The 21,538-nt window shown below is 48.1% G+C and overlaps 1 protein-coding gene across 1 annotated transcript in view; it reads left to right on the top strand.

Annotated features, from left to right (window-relative positions):
- APOO (apolipoprotein O) overlaps positions 1 to 21,538 on the top strand; it is a 999,638-nt gene that overhangs the window by 211,649 nt on the left and 766,451 nt on the right. Inside the window, exon 3 of the mRNA XM_085622412.1 lies at positions 21,220 to 21,339. Within this exon, the coding sequence (XP_085478538.1) occupies positions 21,220 to 21,339 (120 nt within the window). The remainder of the gene's footprint in view (positions 1 to 21,219; positions 21,340 to 21,538) is intronic.

The following is a 21,538-nucleotide window of genomic DNA, read 5'->3' as shown; positions in this document are numbered from 1 at the left end:
TTGCAAGTTTACTGGGAAAACAATGAGGATGCAATGTGTGCTGTTTAAACGCATTACGTAGTTTCAGTGAACTGGGGATTATGCTGCCGGAGTCCGTACACAGAGCGTTGCAAATTCCTAAGCAAGAGGTTTAAAGCCAGTGAATTTTCATTCCCAGACAGCACAGCAGTCTGCAGTGATTAAGTATGGCGGATAATATATGAGCAATGTCCATCACTGCAACCATTTGGCGAAGCAACATTCAAGCAATCATTCACAGCTCTTTTAACAAAACAGTGCTCCTCGAACAAAAGACCAATCCGAAACTAAATATGTGTAGCGTATTACAGGATAACATAGAACCCGGTCTCTGGTTCAAACCAAAGAACAATCTGAATAGCAGTCAGTGTGCTGCACAATTGTTAATCTATAACAGAGAACGCTGACAATGATGACAAGAGAAATGCCCAACTTAAAAATAAATAAATAACGGATGTACTTTATTACCATTTGCGGCACGTTGTGCTTTAGTTTCAAATTTAAAGCTCAAGCACTACTTGCTGCGATTGCTACAAAAGTAAATAAAGATAAATGAAAGGCAGTGTCCGTCTTCGTTTTTTCTATTTATTTATTTTTGTATTAATTGTGGCCACGTTGTGCTTTAGATGTGTGAAGCTAAAGCACGGCTTGCGACGAATAGTAAATAAATTGAAAGTAAAGGTGAGCGGCTGCTATTTTAAAGGGAAAGCCGACAATGAAGCAAAGGCGGCTGCCCGTTTTTAAAATTTATTTTGATTAATTTATTACCATTTGCGGCATGCCGTGGTTTTGTTTCACATGTTTAAAGCTAAAGCGGGGCATGGTGCGATTGCTACAAAAGTAAATAAATAGTAAGGAAAGTCGGGCTGCCAGTTTTTTTCTATTTATTTATTTTTGTAGCACTTGCAGCACGTCCTCTTTAGCTTTAAATGTGTGAAGCTAAAGCGGGGCATGCGCGAATGCAAATAAAGTAAATAAATTATTATTTTTTTAAAATAACGCCAATATCCATAAATAAGAAGAAGCAGGAGAGAGTCGGAGAAGGCAGCTGCAGCCCAAAGAGAGGTTGTGTCTGGGAAGTGCGGTGAAGGGGCTATTGTGCATACAACTCCAGCTGTTTAACAAGTGATTAAGAGAAGAGTGCTGAGAAACTGTAAATAAAACGTTAGGCGTAAAGTTACATGTAAGAGGGGCTGTTCTTATGGGAGGTTACAACTGAAGCGAAGGAGGTATTAAAGAGGGAGAAGGAGGGACTATTAAAAAAGTAAACCAATGAAATACAAACAATTGTAAAAGACACTGAAAGGAGCCAATAAAATACATGGGCCGAACATAGGCGGAGCTTTAAGCCCATATCATGTACATAGCATGTCTCGAAGGGACAGCGCAAGCACAGCCTAGGAGAGACCTAAAATCGCAAAGGCGAAAAAAATTAAACACATTCACCTCTTTGAAAAGGGTACAGCTAGAAACGGAATGGTGGGATCAGCAGAGTTGTTTGGAAAGACGAAAGCACTTCCACTGGTCTGGGTGCGGCTGCTTACATTTTCTGGAACTGGTGCTGTGAGACTTTAGTAAATATGCCCTTTCATGAGAGGACTCAATAGTTTAGTTTTCAGATAGATTAGGCAATTGATACATCTGGACTTGTAGCCTCCCTTTCTTCACTCTGGTGGAGCAGAAAAGAGACTGAGTAATGAAATTGTATTTGTGTTTTCATGTCAACCCTTTGTGCATTCAAGTGTGCATGTGTTCACAAACCATGTAGAAATGCCTTGTTTTTATTTGCTTTGATACCCCAACACTGACATGTACAGGAGACATTCACACTGAAAGCACCCTGCTCACTACAAGCTCATGAAGACACAGCAAAGCTTCTACTCTGACATTCAGCTTGAATTCACCCAAGCACACGTCATCCTGCATTCAGTCACACCTCTCACACTACACTCACATAAGCATACCTCTCATCCTGCAATCACATAGGCACATCTCTAACCCTGCACTCAACCAGGTACAAGCCCACCAAACATGCACACAGTCAAAATGCTCCCCCAAAACCAATAAAGGCACAATGTTCAACCATGCATTCACACAGGCAAAATACTCACTGTACACTTACACTCCACGTTATACCATTCAACAGCACATAATTCAACTCCACCTAATTACACGCTACTCAATACCACATAAATACACTCCAAATATATCCACTCAATGCCACATAACAACAATCCATATACATACACGCCACACCATGCCACATAATTCCATTCAACATAATTTTACTCAACGCCATACTCTTCCATACCATACTATTCAACTCCACACAAATTCATTTCACATAACATAATTCCACACCTAACCATATTATCCCACAACACAACTCCACCACACATATCTAATTCACAACATATAATTCAACCACATACCACAAAATTTAACAGCACACCATATCATTTAACTCCACTGCATAACACTCCACAACACAAACTACTATTCCGCATAATTACACTTCTTTTTTTTTTTTTTTTTTAAAGGTTTTTATTGAACAATAATTCGATTACAAACACGGGCCTACAACCACCAGGGCCGGCCGCTAAATACAGAATGAGATATACATTTATCAAAGCTGCAGTCGGTTCCCGGGGCTCGGCCCCGTAGTGACTCCGGATAGTTCTAAAGGAACAGGAAACTTAAATCCAACAAACACAAAAAACTAAAAGAAAAAACAAAAGGCGAGGCATAAAGACAAACAGTGCAGGTCAGGCTTCCTCCGGGGAACTCCAGTTCAGACCATTAAGCAGCACGCGAAAGAAAGGAGTACCGGGAGGCTGGGGACGGGGGGGGGGGGGCAAGGGAATTGAACGTCCATATGTAGTCATTCCAGAAGGTGCCCGGAACCGTCAAGGGTCAGGGGGACATGGCGATATCGGTGTCCACCAGGGGGGGCGTACAGATACCCCCGCGATATGCATTCCATTGCCCCCAGATTCTGCCCCATGCCCCCGGCTTACCACGGGCAACATACACAGTCTTCTCCCTGAACATACACCAGTCCATATTCTCCTTCCATACTGACACGGTGGGCGGCCGCTGGGCACCCCAAAGCTGCGCTATATCTCTCTTGGCAATCATGTTCCCCAGGGCCGCCCACCGAGTCTGAGCCGCGCTATAATCAGTGGGCTCCCACACATTCAGGACACAGCGACGCACCTCCGGCAGCAGTACAACCCCAGTGACCTGTCCCATAACCGTATGTACCCGGCGCCAGTAGTCCGCCACCTCGCGGCACTCCCACAGGATATGGAGAAAGGTGGCGCTGAGCCCACAACCCCGCTTACAGAGCCCATCGTCGGAATATCCCATCGAGACCAAGCGAGGACCCGTCACATACACCCGGTGAAGAATCTTAAGCTGTACCAACCGGAGACGGGCTGGAATGGCGACCTCCTTGGGGGACGACAGTGCAGACTGCCAGTCCTCGTCGTCCAATTCCACCCCATCCCCCGTCCAAGCCTCCCGAAGGCGCACCAAGAGGTCAGCCCGATGATTAATCAGTTTCTTATAAATTAAAGAAATAGTACTGTCAGGGACATGTCCGTCAAGTATGCGGTCCTCGAGGGGCGAGGAAACCGGGATCTTGGTCCCCTCTCCAAAGACCGAAAGCAGGGCGTGTCGAACCTGGGCATAGCGGAAGAACTCCCTGTCCGTAAGCTCATATTCGGCCTGAAGAGCCGCGAAAGTCTTAACCGCGCCCTTATGCCACAGGTCTCCCACTTTGCTGATACCAATCGTGTCCCACTGGTCAAACCCCTTCGTAGTCCAGAGGCTCCCCAGGCGATCGGAGGCAAACAAAGGAGTAGCACATGTCAGTCGCTCACTCCAGCCCGTGGCCGCAGTGGCAGCCCTCCAGGTCCTCACCGCAATCCTAGTAGGACCCGTAAGGGTCCGGCCAACCGAGCGGGAGTAAAGCGCCCTTTTATAGTCCCCGCCGGGAAGCAGGAACTTGTCCATCTCATACGCCGGGTTCAGGCCAGGCGCATACGTGGCATGGTTGATGGCCGAAAGCTGCGCGGCCCAATAATACCTGCGAATGTCGGGAAGCGCGATGCCCCCGTCGTACCAGGGGAGAGTAAGCTTAGCCAGAGCAATACGCGCCCGCCCGTCCCACACCAGTCTCCTCTGCAGGCTCTCTACCTCCCGAAAGTAGGCCACTGGGATGACGTCAAAGGAATTCTGGAGTGCATAGAGGAACCTGGGAAGGGACATCATTTTGAACAGCGCGGCCCGACCCAGCGGGGACAGGGGCAGCCTGCACCACCGGGCCGTGTCCTCTCGCAATCGCCGAAGCGGACGCAGGAGGTTCTGCTCATAGCGAGCCACCGGGTCCAGCGAAACGTATATCCCCAGGTACTTAAAGCCGCTCAGAGATACCTGGATCGGAAGCCGAGGCGGCAGGAGAGGAGGACCACCGGAGATCGGATAGACGCAGGATTTAGACCAATTGATCGTGAGACCCGAATTATTCCCAAAGGAAGTCAGAACGTCAAAGAGGACGTTGAGCGACTGCCGCGGTGAGGTGAGATATAGGAGAATATCGTCCGCATACAGCGAAACCCGATCTTCAAAGCCCGGGGCCCACCGGATCCCCCTAAGCGAGGGCTCCCAACGGAGCCAAGCCGCGAGTGGCTCCAGGGCGAGAGCAAAGAGCAAAGGGGACAACGGGCATCCCTGCCTCGTGCCCCTGCCAAGGGCAAAGGGCCGAGAGACCCGCCCATTCACCACCACCTGAGCCATGGGTCCCGTGTACAGAAGCTTCACCCAGCCAATAAATCCTTCCCCAAAGCCAAATTTAGCCAAGACAGCCCAGAGGAATGGCCACTCGATGGTGTCAAAAGCCATCGTGGCATCCAGAGAAACCAGCACGGCCGGTTCGGAGAGGAGCTCCGCCCTGGCAAGGGCGCCGTGAAGACGCCGCAAGTTAAGAGCGGTGTTACGATGCGGGATGAATCCGCATTGGTCCGGATGAATAAGATCGCACACGACGCTCAACAGACGAGTGGCAAGGACTTTCGCCAGGATCTTAGGCTCCGCATTTAGCAGTGAAATAGGCCGGTAAGAAGTACAGCGGTCTCGCGGCTTGTCCTCCTTGGGGATAACGACTATCGTGGCCAAACGCTGGTCGGCCGGGAGGGAACCCGCCGCCAGAGACTCACGGAACATGCGACTGAGGAAGGGCGCAAGCTTGTCAGGGCGCAATTTATATAGCTCAATGGGCAGACCGTTGGGACCCATAGCCTTGCCCGAGCGAAGGGAGCGGATCGCGGTCGCTATTTCATCCGCCGACAAGGGGGCGTCCAGCCGCTCACGGTCCTCAACGGACAGGCCGGGCAAGGCGATATCCCTCAGAAGAAGGCGAGAGTCGTCCTCATCCCTGTTAGTCACTGGGGAGTACACAGCCCGGAGGTGGTCGGCAAAACATTCCACAATCTCGTCAGGCTCCGTCACACACACACCATCCGCAGCACGCAACTCCGGAACCACACGATTCACTCTCTCCTTCCTGTCCAGCCACGCGATCAACTTTCCCGCCTTGTCCCCGGCATCGTACAGTCGACCCTGCTGCTCCCTATACATAGTTTTGGCCGCGTCAGTGACCAGGGACCTATATTCAAACTGTTTCAGGCTGAGGGCATGGAGCCCGTCCGGAGTGACATTCGCCTCCAAGGCCGACTCCAGCCCCAAGATGTCAGTCTCCAGCCTCACCACTGCCTCACTCTTGACCCTCTTAGCCACCACTATCTGGGAAAGGGCGTGTCCGCGGATCACGGTTTTAAAGGCTTCCCACAGGGACATTGCAGACGACACCGACCCCTCGTTATCCAGGAAGTATTGGTCCATAGCCTTAACCAGGCTGTCACGAGTCGTAGGGTCTCGCAGGTACCATGGGTTAATGGGAGCGATCCGCCCTGCAGACCGCGGCCCGGTGTCAAAAAGAAGCCACAGCGGAGAATGGTCGGAGATACCCCGCGCCAGGTGCCTGACCTCTCGAATCCGACCAGTCTGCGCCGCGGGCATAAGGAAGTAGTCTAACCTAGAGAGACTCCCATGCGCCCCCGAGTGAAAGGTGAATTGACATTGGGTCGGATGCATTAATCTCCAACTATCCACCAGGCCGAAGGTCTCCAGCATCCCACCCAGCCATGCCTGGGCAGCGGGGAGGGTCCTTGGTGGGTGACGATCCAGTTCCCCCGAAACCACAGAATTAAAGTCCCCGCCCATGAGCAGGAGGCTGTCCGGAAGGTCAAGCAGCATTCGACCCAAGTCAGTGAAGGTGGAATTCTGGAGGCCCGGGGGGACGTAAACTGAAACCAGGGCAAGGGGCTGTCCCTCCCACCTCCCAATCAAGCACACATAGCGCCCTCTGTCATCCGAGACTATCTTAGTGATCTCCACCGGAAGTGAGGTTCGCAGGAGAATGCCCACCCCCCTGGAACCAGTTGTGAAACCAGAATGGGCCACGAGGCGGTATCCCCCCCTGTTCATTGCCTGACAAACATTGCCAACCAGATGCGTCTCCTGGAGAAACACCACATCAGGAGTCAAACGACGCAAATATTGCAGTACTACACCCCGCTTGATACGGTCCCCCAACCCATTGACGTTCCATGACATAAGCCTCAACCCGTCCCCCCCCATCCCCCCCAATAGATCAAGGGTCCCCCAGCCTGCAGCACAGTTCCCAAATGTGGACAAAAATCAGTACCTCGCCCTGTAAACAAAAAACACACAACAAAACAACCCCTCCTCCCCCCCAACCCCACCCCAGGACCAACTCCCCCCACCCTGCACCCCTGCGGGCCAAAAAACCCCCCCAACTTGCAGTGTGCCTGTCGCCCCTCTAACCCCATTCTACGAAAAGACCCCAGAGGAGGTAAGGGACCCGTCCCCGCCCGCCCCCCTCACTGGTCCTGGTAAAACACAATATGCAAATGAAATAAGACCCAACTGTACAGTGCAAAACGGCAAAATCAAGGACCAAAAGTCATTCTAAAGGGGGACCCGTCACCCGCGGTGCCCGCAGAGGGTCCGGGCCGGCCACCTCCGTCCGGCAGAGAGTCCAACCAGTCACTTGCAGCCACAGGAGAGTCAAAAAAGGCTGTCCGATCCCCATGTTCCACTCGGAGTTTTGCAGGGTAGAGCATCGAATATTTTAGGCCCAGCTCGCGGAGACGACGCTTCACCCCCTGGAATCCCATCCGTTGTTTCTGGACCAGTTGCGTGAAGTCCAGATAAAAATTGATGGTCGAGTTCTCATGACGAACCGGGCCGTGGGCCCGTGAGGCCTGCAGAATAGCGTCGCGGTCCCTGTAGTAGAACAGTTTGGCCACGATAGGCCTCGGGGGGGGCCCCCGGCCGTGGCCGACCGCCCGGAACTCGATGGGCCCGCTCCACGGCAAAGAACTTACTTAGGCCAGCCGGGGACAACTGTTTCAGGATAAGTTCCTCGACCACGAGGTCAACCGGGCGGCCGTCGGAGGACTCCGGTACACCTATGACGCGGATGTTGTTGCGTCGGGCCCGTCCCTCGAAGTCCTCAAGCCGCCGGGCCATATGATCGTTAACCACCCTGATGTCTCCAAGCGCGGCCCGCAGATCCGACACCTCCGCACCGAGGGTGGAGGTCCGTGTGTCGAGAGCCTGGACCCTCTCGTTAGTTTTGGAGAGGTCGGCCCGGATCAGGGTGACATCAATCGCGACAGTGTCAATCTTACGGGCCAGGGCCTCATATTGCGTCGCGATGGTTTCCCTAATGCCATCAATGGCGCCCATAATGTCCTGCAGGGATAGTTCCGTAGAGACGGTCGCGCCTCCCTCCGCGGTATCCGAGGGGAGGCCAGCGGCGCCAGAGGGCCCCCTGCCCTGGGTGTAGCGGTCCATGTTATTGCTCTGGACTGCTCCCCCGCGGAGGGAAGCCTTGGTCTTGCGGCCCTCGGGACCCCCTTTGCCCCCCATGTGAACACGGTCACTCAAGGGGACCTCCAATCAAGAGGTGTAAGGGCACCAGCAAGAAGACCACAAAATGTCGGTATAGGGGGTCCGAGGCGATAGGCACTCTAGTGGCAGTTGAAAGAAAACCTCATGCAGAGGCCCAGGAAGCACCTCGCCACCCCGAGCGCACCCCCCTGCCGGTCTCCTGAAGTGCAAAACCGAAACCGAAAGTGGTGGATCGGCAGCTGACACCGCGCTGAAGCCGCTGTTGTTCAATTGCAGCCCGGCCCCTCGGGTCACCTTCACCCCGGTCACCTCCGTCGGGTGGGTCCCAAAAGTTCCGACTACGACAACTCAGGATTCCCAGGTCCGATTTGAGTTTTGAAAAGAGATATATGCTCAGCTGGTCTTTATCTCCCAGATTCCATAGGCCACGTCAGGATATTCTCAGGATAGATTCCGAGGAGCAGAGAGGGTCCGGGGAGCCCTGTGCTCACGCGACCATCTTGGATGCGCGCTAGGCTCCTCCCCATAATTACACTTCTTGACACATAATCCCACTCCACATAATTCCAGTGCCCTCAAAAACACATAATTACTATCCACATAATACCATTGCACACCATGCCACACAATTCAACTGCACAGATCTACTCACCACCCGAATATTCCACACCATACAATGCCACAACTAACAAGTCTAATCTAACCCACATAATTCCAATACACACCACACACATCTACTTCACTCCATAACACATAGATAAGAGACATTTACATTTATGTCAATAGCTCTAACTTTCTTTTTTTTAGTACCCAAACACACAGATCTGTAGCTTAGCTCCTACCTATTTGTTTTTTTATCACTAAAAAGGCAAAGCTATCCACACAGTTCCACACCACATAATTCAGCTTCACACATTTTTAATCCACACCACATAATTCAACACCAAACCACATAATGCAACTCAACAGCACGATTACACAACACACCACATACATCTAATTCACACAACACACTTCCACATCATGCACACAAAATTCAACAGCACACCTCATAATTAAACTCCACTACTTATCACTCCACAGCACAAAATACCATTCCACATAATTACACACCATATCGCACAATCTCACTCCACATAATTCCAGCTTACTCAATACCACCTTTACTATCCATATAATTCCACAGTTTACCATGCCACTTAATTCCACCACACAAATACACTCCACACCACACAGTTCCACAGCTAATCCAATCCAACCCATAATTCCACTGCACACCACATGCATACTCTCTATAACACACAAGTAAAAAACATTGCCAGTTACAATGCTAATAGCTCTAACTCCAACAAATTCGAAACCTATTTCATTTCCAATGCTTTTTCTCTTTTTGGCCGGTGGAGGGCTCGCGAGTTGTCGGGCTCTGTCAGTAACGATTGACAAAGAATCAATAAAAACCCAAGAATTATGGGATGGATGTTTTTCCCATGAACTCCTTTTGCAGAAGCGCTCTTATTTCCATTCAACGAGTCTGAGGCGCTTACATGGACCACCGTTCCGCCCTCCTTACATTGAAGCATAGACAGAAGCTGTGCTTCCAGTCTTTCCTCAACAAGCCCATTCTAGCTGTTAATTACCCCATTGCACTGGTAAACTAGCTCATGACAGAAGATGCATTTCTCTTCCGCCGACTGAATTATTAGATTTCCTCTTACCCATTATTTGACAGAGAAGAGCTTGTTGGTAAATAAAATCTAAGGCTACAAATTACAAATTTTAAATAGCAAGACCAAGAGGGGTGACAAGGTCCGGACTCCTCCAGTCTCTGACAGGATCGGACCGGCTTGTACTGGCCCAGGTGCACCCTGCACCGCAAGAGAATACCAGGCCTTTGTACCATCCTCGCCCCCCCTCCCGCGGCTGGGCGAACTCCTAGGCAATGGGGTCCGCCCTGCTTCCTGCCTCTGTCTCCCGCGCAGCGAGAGTCCCACAGGCGCTTTATATAGCATCCTCGCCCATCCTCCTGGCCGGGGCTAAACTGGACCAATGGGCTACCTCCTGGAGCTGCCTTAGCTTCTCTGGTCAGCTTTGGATTACTGCAACGCGACGTCAGCCTGCTGCAATGCTCCGAGGCCTGGTTCCATAGGGGAGTCCATGAAAACCTCTGCAGTGAGCCTTAAACAATGTCCACCCCTCAATCTGTTCACCGTTGATTTCCTACTTACATTAACGAATACCGAGAGCAATTCCTATCCCTAAAACATAATATTCAACGCTTCTGAGGGGTTCATTTCAACAAAACTGAACCCAAACAGCCAAAAATAGTATTGAGTCTCATCCGCCTTTCAAATGGATGAAGGGAAGTATAAAATATCCAGCCATGCGAATCACACAAAGCTAACTACCCGAGCCTCCTGAAAGACCTCACAAGAACCGGAACTAAATGGGGTCCCTTGTTTATTTCATGAACAGGAAGAATTGTGGCTCTCTAAATGAACGTGTCCCGATATTATCCAGTATTAGGGTATCTTTCATAGATTCACATGCCTGAATCATTCCCCGTCGTCGGGATGGGTGTCCCACGGTACATAAATAAAGTAATGTCTCATTAGACATATAGAGTAATAGGCCAAGGGCCTCACCTTAGTAACATATCCATGTCCTTTTGTAAAAAAGGACCAAACTTTGGAGTAGAGCCAATCAGCTATCACCACCCTCTAGAACCTTCCTGGAAGGAGCTCTAGTCCCCCAGATTTTCTACCGCATGTCGTGCTAAGGGAGTGTCCTCTGAGCTCTGCTCAGCTTTCCTTCTTTTGGATTTCCAGTGCTTCTTACTTCAATTTTCCATCTTCGGGGTGAGGTTCTCCAGTTCTTCATGGCAGATACTCCAAAGAAAGGCCTTTTTAGACCTTGTGCTTCCTGTGGAAAAAAGAGACTTCATGTGAATGACCAACTCAAGGATTGTCTCTACTGCCTTTATCCGGATCACTCCTCAAAGGACTGTAAGGTATGTCGTACCTTCTCCTCAAAGATCGTGAGGGACGCCTCTTAATTTGGCTGCAGAGGCTTAAAGACAAAGAACAAGTACTATCTTCTGAGGAGAGTGAGGGCTCTTCCATATCTTCTCAGTCCTCTCAGAAAAGACCAAGGGTGGCTTCTCCAGGCCCTTCGTCGCAGCCACCTCAAAAGAAGGCGCATAAAAAGTCTTCAGAGGTACATCCCAAGGCTCTTTCAGCGAAGGTTTCTCCTCAGGAGGTTCTTCACATCTTCAAAAAGCTTTCTTCCACCCCGTTGACGACGGCCTCGTCGACGAGGAAATCTCCATCTACAGCCTTGTGTGTGACCTCGTCGACGACGACGGTTTCAACTTCTGCCGCGTCTTCTTCATTATCCACGTCGACGACGACGACTCCATCGTCGGCGGCCAGTAGATCTGTCTCATCGACGCGTAAGATAAAGAAGTCGACGTCCAAACTGTCGTAGACGCTGCGATCGCCGACGACTGTGTCGACGACGACACTGTCGACGAAGACTATCCCGTCGACATCCATTCCATCGTCGACGAAGATTCAGTCGACGAAAACTCCATCGACGATGACAACACCGTCGACAACGGCTCCGTCGACAGGAACTCCGTCTACCATGGTGCCCGTCGACGCTTCACCGTCGAAGACTACACCGTCGACGGGTGCGTCGACGACAGCGGATTCCAATCTAAAAAGTACGTACGTACATCTGAAGATCACAAAACGTACGTTGACGCCGGCCCTGACTTCCCCTAGTAGGGTCCAGCTATTGCCTCCAGCACACCTTTTGGAGGAAGAAGATTCTGATGATGGCAGTATGTTTAGGATGGCGACAAGTCCATCTCAACTTAACGTCAAGTATCAGGACGGTTCAGACTATGAGGATCAAGTACAGGAGGATCAGGCAGTTTATCCTGAAGAATACCATTCGCCTCCACCTCCCATGATTTGTCTGCCTGCATCTTTAGTTTCTGATCTGCAATTCCTCATTACGGACTATAAGCAGAGATTTCCCACTTCAGCAACGTCTCCGCCTCCAGCTGTGTCTCCACCGCCAAGACCGCAGCCTCCACCTTTAAATTTGCAGTCTGGGCCTGTCACTTCACCACCTCCGCTTTCTACAGACCATGAGGAGGAGGATCCATATGAGGAAGGGGAACTTCAAGATTCCCAATCTACTTGTGATGAGTGAGACGATTATGTACTCCCCTGTCCAGCTTCCCCCGTGCCCGCTCAAGCTGACTCGCCTCCTGAGGACATTGGGGGATTTCACAACATAGTGGAAAGGGCGGCGCAGCGTTTCCAAATACCTATGCCTTCACACCAGCAGGATTACTTCCTCTATGATTTTAAAGAGCCCTTTAAAAAATCAGTCAGATCGATCCCTATTATAGATTATATATGGGATCAGGAGGTTAAAATAATGCAAAACCCTTCCTCTGTGCCCCCAGTATTGCCTCGTCTGGATATAAAATACAGACATCCCAAACCAGACTCAGTCATCACACAAGCTGCTCAGCGGAAAGCGAAAAATCCTTCTGCTCTGCTGACCGCTCCTCCGGACAAAGACTGTAGACGGCTTGATAATATTGGAAAACGTTTCTCGTCAATGTCCGCATTAACAGTGCGTGCATCCAATTCCTTGGCACTGTTAGGACGCTATAACAGGCAGATGTGAGCAGATATTGCTCCATATCTTGCGGCCTTGCCAGATGACTCAAAGGAAGAAGCAAAAAAGATCTTGCTGGAGGGTGAACGTTCTGCAACTGAGATAATAGACTGTGCGATGGATATCGCCTCTACTGGATTTCGCCAACTGGCTGGCGCAGCTGTACTACGGCGCCATGGTTGGTTGAAGGCGACTTCATTCCGACCGGAAGTGCAAACAAAAGTTTTGGACATGCCCTATGATGGTCAGCTTCTTTTCGGAACACACATTGATGAAGCTCTTCAGGGTACAAAAAAGGATACCGACACATCTAGGGCTTTGGGTACCCTTCAATTCAAGAACCCACCTTTTCGGGACTCAAGAGGAAGAGGACAAACATCTGCAAGAGGTGATTACCAACACCGATCTTCCTATTCTTCCAATCAGCAATATCGGTCACAATAACAGCAACGTCAACAGCACCAATCAACCTACACTAAGTCCTCCTTTCGTGGCAAAGGAGGTCGACAGAAAGACGCTGCTCAGCGACAATGACTTTCCACTACCGCCGGTCTCCATCTCCTCTCCGCCCTCAAAGGTTGGAGGAAGAATTTCCCACTTCCTACAAAATTGGAAACAAATAACAACGGACCGTTGGGTTCTGCAGCTAGTTCAATTCGGACATTCACTAGAGTTCATTCAAATTCCTCCCCAAACCCCTCCCCGACCTATGCTTCATAAAAATGGACGTGCTCTACTCCTGGAACTTTCTCTTATGCTCCAGAAGGGAGCTATAGAAAGAGTTCCTCATCATCAAAGGGGGAAGGGATTTTACTCCTGTTTTATCCTGGTATGCAAAAATGAGAAGAAATGGAGACCAATTTTAGACTTGAGAAGTCTCAACAAATTCTTAAAGCAGTCGTTTTGTATGGTTACCATCCAGGAAGTACTGCATATTCTCAATGCGGACGACTACATGGTGTCTTTAGACCTTCAGGATGCCTATTTTCACATCCCTATCCATCGGAATCACAAGAAATTTCTGAGATTCGCAGTAGCGGGCAGACATTACCAATTCCGTGTCCTACCGTTCGAACTCAAATCGGCGCCACGCATTTTTACAAAGTGCCTTTCTCCGGTTGCCGCATATCTCAGACAACAACACCATCAGGTCTTTCCATATCTGGACGACTGGCTCGTCAAAGCATCCTCTCTAGAAGGCGTGTCCAGGTCTTCCGACGCCTGTCTATGGCTTTTCGATCGCTTGGGGCTCACTCTCAATCAGGACAAGTCCGTCCTCCGGCCTTCCCAGCGTATAACTTTCCTGGGTGCTACTCTCGTCACGACCCAGAAGAAAGCGTTTCCCTCACAAAAGCGAAGAGACAAGCTTCTTTCCTTGGCGATTCGAATACAATCCAAAAAGTCTCTTACAGTGCGCCTTTTCAAATCCCTGCTCGGGATGATGTCTTCCTGCATTCTACTAGTTCCACACTGTCGCCTTCACATGCGCCCTCTTCAGCTCAATGGGTCCAATGTACGGGATCATTTGACAATGTCATCCGAGTGACCCCATAGATGATAAAGGCTCTACGGTGGTGGATTTGCCCTCAGAACCTTTCTCAAGGTTTGCCTTTCTTGCTTCCTGCTTTTCCACATACCATCACAACAGATGCGTCCCTGGAAGGTTGGGGAGCTTTCCTCCAAGAACTCCAGATCAGCGGGAAATGGTCCCTTTCTGAAAGAAAACTCCACATAAACCTCCTGGACCTACGAGCGGTTTATCTCGCTCTTCTGGCATTCCTACCCCGGATCAGAAATTCCCAAGTGCTTGTGCGGACGGACAATACCACGATAATGCACTATTTAAACAAGCAGGGAGGGACTCGCTCTCTAACACTTTCTCACGAGTTGCAAAAAATCTGGAACTCGTTGCTCCATCACAACGTTTCTCTTCGGGCAGAGTACGTTCCAGGAACACACAACGTTCTGGCCGACTCTTTGAGCAGACAACAGACAGCATGTCACGAATGAGAATTGAATCAGCGGACTCTCAACCGCATATTCTCTCAATGGGGCACCCCTCTTCTGGACCTATTCGCTACCAAGCAGAACGCCAAATGCCAACACTTCGCAAGCTGGCATCCCCAGAAGGGATCTCTAGGGAATGCATTTTCGAACGCATGGTGCAACGTCTTTGCATACGCTTTTCCACCAATTCCCCTGATTCCCAGTGTTCTCAGAAAATTGAAAGCGGAACCTTGCACGCTCATCCTGATAGCTCCAGCTTGGCCACGCCAACACTGGTTCACGGAGCTTCACCTTCTCTCCCTGGAACCGCCGATCAGTTGAAACTGTTTCCCTCTCTTCTCAGAATGATCAACCAACAAGTCCAGCATCCGGATCCAGCATCTCTCAGATTCTCAGCTTGCCTCCTGAGTTCAGAGAGTTCCAGGGTCTAGACATGCCTCCGGACTGTAGAGCAGTTCTGGCTTGGGCTTGAGCAGACAGTACTAACAAAACATATTCCTCAAAATGGAAGAGGTTCTGTATCTGGTGCAAGTCAAACAAAATACACTCTCTTTCATCCTCTCCAGAGCAAATACTGCCTTACCTTCTCCATCTGGCGAACTCTGGTCTCGCTCATGCCTCCATTAAAGTCCATCTGGCAACAATATCCCGTTTCAGGAGATCCTTTGCAGGCCCTTCTCTGTTGTCTAATAGGTTGATTAAACAATGTCTTAAAGGCCTGTTTAGGACATTCCCTCCTGTAAAGACTTTACCTCCTTCATGGCAACTCAACACAGTTCTGGCTCAGCTTATGAAACACCCTTTTGAGCTGATACACAGAGCTGATCTAAGGTATCTCTCCTGGAAAACAGTGCTCCTTCTAGCCCTTACCTCGGCAAGGCGAGTGAGTGAACTTCATGCTTTCTCAATTCAAGACCCTTTCCTTCAATTCAAACATGACAGGGTTATACTACGCACGAATCCGAAGTTTATACCTAAGGTACCGTCAAACTTCCATCTCAATGAGCCTATAGTGTTACGATCCTTTTTTCCACATCCTCAAACAGTGGCAGAAAGTACCCTGTCTTCTCTGGATCTTAAACGCTGCCTAAAATTCTACATTGACAAGACAAAGTCATTCCGCAAATCCAACCAACTCTTTGTGGCTTACAGTCGACCTAGGAAATGTCTCCCACTCACTAAACAAAGTATCTCTCGCTGGATCTCCGCAGCGATTACTTTTTGTCACCAGCAAGCGGGGCAGCCCCTGCATTCCAAAGTTCGAGCCCATTCCACGAGGGCAATTTCTGCAGGTGTGCCCATTGCAGACATTTGCAGAGTGGCAACATGGAAGACGCCGCATACACTTACCAAGCATTACTGCCTGGATATGGAACTCATGAGAGACGCTGCAGTGGGTCAAGCGGTGCTCCGTCATCTTTCATTAGAGGTGAGCCCTTTATTTTCCTCCCACCATCCTTTCTTCTATACGCACATTTCTCTATTGTGTTTCTTACTATGCTATTTCATTGCTTTTTGGTACTTTCTATTTTCACGTTGATATGTTGTTTTCTGGTGAATTCATATATACTGTACCATTCGAAATGTGCTTATCATTGCTTACTACTCTGATTCAGGCATGTGAATCTATGAAAGATACCCTGATACTGGATAAGGAATGCGTTGCTTACCTGTTTTTGCAGTTATCCAGTATTGGTATCTTTCATAGATTCACATGCAACCCACCCACCTCCCCTGGAAGGACTCTCTTGGGTCTCTCAGTGATGCAACTACTTAGCACTGTGCTTGTGAAAATCTGAGGGACTAGAGCTCCTTCCAGGAAGGTTCTAGAGGGTGGTGATAGCTGATTGGCTCTACTCTAAAGTTTGGTTCTTTTTTACAAAAGGACATGGATATGTTACGAAGGTGAGGCCCTTGGCCTATTACTCTATATGTCTAATGAGACATTACTTTATTTATGTACCGGGGACTCCCATCCCAACGACGGGGAATGATTCAGGCATGTGAATCTATGAAAGATACCAATACTAGATAACTGCAGTTACAGGTAAGTAACGCATTCCTTACTACTTTCCTTCATGCACTCCTGGTGGTTATCCCTAAGAATGTATTGACACAAATACAAGCCACCTATGACACATTCATATGGTCAAATAGCAAACCCTACATCATCTCCCGAAGGGCCATTTAGAGTAGGCTAAAGGCGGGAGGTATGGGGATTACCAGATATATAGAAGTGCTTTATAGCTCTGCAGTTGAAGGTAGCCTTTGGTTGGTCTTGAGGTATACTGAGAAGTACTGGGTTTATATGGACTAGAACATTTTGCGATAGACCCCTGTGGGAAGAACTGTGGCTACCTCATCGAGTGAGACCTGCAGTAGCCTAGGTGTCGGATATAGTCAGGCTGACTATGTAGGGGCTGGAATGGATACTCTTAAGAAAAGGGGGGAGCCATACCACTTTCCCTCCCCATTCACCCAACCACGTGGCAACTCTCCGGCTTTAGATGGGAAACAATTTGCTAGCTATCATAGAGCGGATTGCCTATTTCTCAGAAATATGTTCCACAACCAGAAAACCAAACCAGTCCCACAACTTAGAAAGGAATTTGGGGCAAGACAGTAAGAATTGCACAAGTGCATCCAGCTTGGCCATTGGGTACTGGCACCCCAGATTCAGCCAGCAGGTACTATAGACCTCATAACTTTCTAAAAACTTTGTATGCACTATGCATGCTCCAAGGGCCTGGTTTCAGCTATATAGTCTACCCTCACGGCCACACCTGCTGATCATAAATGGACATCCATGCATAAAAGGGAGAAAGCAGTGGGGAAAGACGCACCACGTGAAGACTGGGAGGTCTTGTGGGCTGACATCCAGAAGACAGCCCGTAGTGTTCAGGGTCGGGACACGTGGCATAAAATCAAGTTCAACTGGTACTGTACTCTGAGTAAACTCAAACAAATGTTGCTTGAGGGGTTGCAGTATGAAAGGGATGGAAATACATGTGCAGTGGTCATGTCCAATGGTAACAATATATTATAACAACAAGAGAGAAAGGGAGCAAAGAGAAACTCTTAGTCCCCTGATCAGTCTAGACAAAAAACAACGAAAGAGTGCACGACAAACTTAAAAGAGAAAAAGGGGAAACACTCTTGTGAGTAAAAGAACCCTCACTCACCAACCTGGTTGGTGACATGCTTCATCACTGGGTTCCCACCAGAGAGCCCGAATGCCTCCCTGGTGTGCTACTACGCCTGGTTACAGCGGAGCGGGTGTTTTTCAAGGTGAGGTGATGTAGGTAGTGATTTAAAAAGTGCTTGGTTTAAACCCAAACCAACTTTATTCGTGGTTAACCAAGCGCTGATAAAAAAGTGCTTGGACGTAGAGACTGAGATTAGTGGTTTAGTCCAAAGTACAAGTGAAGTAAAATCATGGTCAACATGTTTTTGCCTTTAGATTTGCCCATTTATCAAGGCTGTCATCAGGACCAACTGGTGAAAAGAAAAAGGAACACCTCGGTGGTATGCACACTCTAAGGTGCACCCTAACCTGGGATGTTAGTGAACAAGCACAAAGTGACTTACAATTTATAGTCTGGCTTGCCGCTTTCCAGGAAGCCTTACTATTGTGAAAGGAGAGGGAATTAGCCCCATGGGTCCAGGAGGGGAGCGCGTTCTTGTAGTCACACTTACTCCAAAGTACGACGCCCGCCCGACACCTATGACTGCCCAGTAGCAGGACCCCGGCGAAATCACTACCTACATCACCTCACCTTGAAAAACACCCGCTCCGCTGTAACCAGGCGTAATAGCACACCAAGGAGGCATTCGGCCTCTCTGGTGGGAACCCAGTGATGAAGCATGTCACCAACCAGGTTGGTGAGTGAGGGTTCTTTTACTCACAAGAGTGACTCCCCCCTTTTCTCAATGATAACAATATACTGGAAGGAAGTGCTGAAGGTGACCGGGCTCCCAATAGCCGATGAGCCCATTATCACGATTTTGGGTCTTTGACCCCCACGATGGAAGGCCTTACAATACATATGTGGACAGTTATTTCACAGATGCTCCTGGCATCTAATCAAGAACTGGCTCCACATTGGAAGAAAACAAATTCACTAGTTGGTTCAAAGATGTTAAAAAAGGTTATGGAAATGATCATGCATGATCTACGTATCATTATGACGAGATTTCAGATTGCCTGGAAGCCCCTGATGGAGCATTTTTAGTCCGACTGTCTGGCTCTATCTTGTCCTCTCACCGTATGGGCTTTATGACTGAGCTGCTGTCCAGAAATGAGGTACCGGGTGAATGGACTTAAACAGCAATAGCTATGACATTCAAGTAGTGAGGTTTAATGTAACAGGTGATATGATCAGAATATGGATATGCTAGTGTCTAGAGGCGGGTGTGAATTTGTGTTGGTATGGTTAATTGTGCTAAACGTCTTCACCGGGGCAATACAGGGAACATTTTGATATTCAATGTTGTTTCAATTTCACAATAAAATAAAAAGATTTAAAACAAATATATAATCCCTCACCGGTAGGCTGAACTCTCATGGCGGTGGAAGGCTAAATGTGCAGTGTACGAAATGCAGGAGGGCAGAGCTTTTAAAATGGCTGTTAATGTACTACAATGCAAAGGCTCTTATTGTACTTAAAGCATGTTCAAAATCAATTTTACAATCTTTTTGTCCGGACGTTATTTGTATTTGTAAAGCACACCATCACTTGGAAGGGTACCCTGGTGCAAGACTAGCCTGGGTAAGGGCTGATGAGTGGGTCTATTCGAAGAGCAAGGTCTTCAGCTTCTTTTGTAACTCAGAAATGGAAGAGGCGCTCTGTGTAGCGACAGTTCAACAACCACAAATCACACTCTCCGTCCAACACCATGTCGCCCAACACACCTCTTCAGTCATCATTGGAAACCACGTACTCACACCCTGCACCACTCCAAGTAAATACCTTCTCGAAACCTCATTAGCACACCTAACAACTTAACACACACTATACTACACAAGTCCACATTAATCGTGTAATATACCATAGCTCTAAGTCCACCACATAATATACCTCGGCATTCTAACCATTATCACATGACACCATACAACACCACAGCTTTTTTTCACTTGACCACCCTGTAGAATCACACCATGCTACCTTTCAAACATCTTTAGAAACTTTGCGAAACAACTTCCCACCATAATACACCTTCAAAAGGCACCCCAAGGGACAATATCACACCTTACCATCTCTCACCACACTACGATAAGCCACATAAGTAACACTAAATCAGAGTAAGAGTGAACTAAGATTCATGACGATGTGCTACAATGATTAACCTGTATACCTGTGAAATTTCAATGTGGTAAGATACATGCAAAAACCCTAATAAAAAAATGTTAACAAAAAAAAAAGTAACACTAAATCAGAGTATATACACATCTCATCCAAATACACATCACATTCTTCAAACCTTAACCTTTCTGTGGACAGTGTACCACATGAACCACCATCACAGCTCAAACTACCATACAGAAACTCATCCTATGACATACCCCAACATTACACCATAGCAGAATGTTCCGTGGTCACACTGAACAATAACCACTTCAAATCACAGTTAATCTCCCAGTGCTCAGTAGTACCCCCCTCGTCTCCTCATCGCACTACTATACTCCTCATTGTTCCACTTCATACTACATCACTGCGAGACACTACCTAATATAATACTCTGGTGCTTCACACACGTACACAACCTAACATATGCCACACCATTCAAAAAAGCTCAACACCATTCATTAGCACTCCACATTACACCACGCTGCATGATAAATTATTACACACCACATCAAATTAGACTAAACCACAACATTTTACTTTGCACCCTACATTACCATACAGCACCACATCCCCCGACCACATTCCAACACTGCTCTACATATTCCAACAAACCAACTTGTTACACATTTCCAAATCGAACAGAACTGTAGCACATCAAGTGTTAACCTAACCCACAGCATAACAGTATATAACTTACAACACAATGAAAATTAATATGTCGCAACCTAATGAACAAATGGTACAAAACCACATTACTGATAGAAATGTATAGTCCTCAAGCCCTCGGAAGACTTGACTGTGAATCCATTTCATACCAGTAAGGTGGTGCAGTTAGTTGTTGCTCCTTGCTGACATCTGCAGGTAAAAAGTAGAACTGGTGGAAAGCCCATTCTCTCTTTCTGTCCTTCTGGGGCTGTTAAATGCAGTACGGTTACTTGTACCACTTAAAAATGACAGAAGTGTGATAGGAGGAGATAAATAAAACTTTTTCAAAAACCCAGTACTACAGATATAATGATCAAAAGGGTTTAAAGCTTTAGGATTCATTTACATGTATCTTTGGTTGCTTAAATTGCACTTTAGATTGTTCTTGTTTTACAGTGGTGAAAGTTCCTTGGCATTAAAATGTGGTCTTTCTACTATTTTACAGCTCTCCATGTACTCGAGTCCTCTCAGTGACTCCACGTATGTAGAAGATAAACCGACGCAATTGGAGGAGAGCATTTCATGGTTGCGACAGTCTCTTTCGCCCTACACCAGCAGGTGCCAGGTAACACCATGTACATATAGAGACTAATGTCAATAATGCTGCATTTAATGCCTTACTTTCTTTGAATGTTTGAAATCTTGTTTTAAAAAATATATATATATTTGATTACGACCGCGTTCCTGAATCAAATATAAAACGATCATATAAAACTATGCTTATCATAAGCCTTACATTTCTATAGCATCATTTATAGATTACT

Source organism: Triturus cristatus, chromosome 8, assembly GCF_964204655.1.
Source record: "Triturus cristatus chromosome 8, aTriCri1.1, whole genome shotgun sequence".
In the NCBI taxonomy this organism is placed as follows: domain Eukaryota; kingdom Metazoa; phylum Chordata; class Amphibia; order Caudata; family Salamandridae; genus Triturus; species Triturus cristatus.
This window is presented reverse-complemented; position numbering and strand designations above follow the sequence as displayed.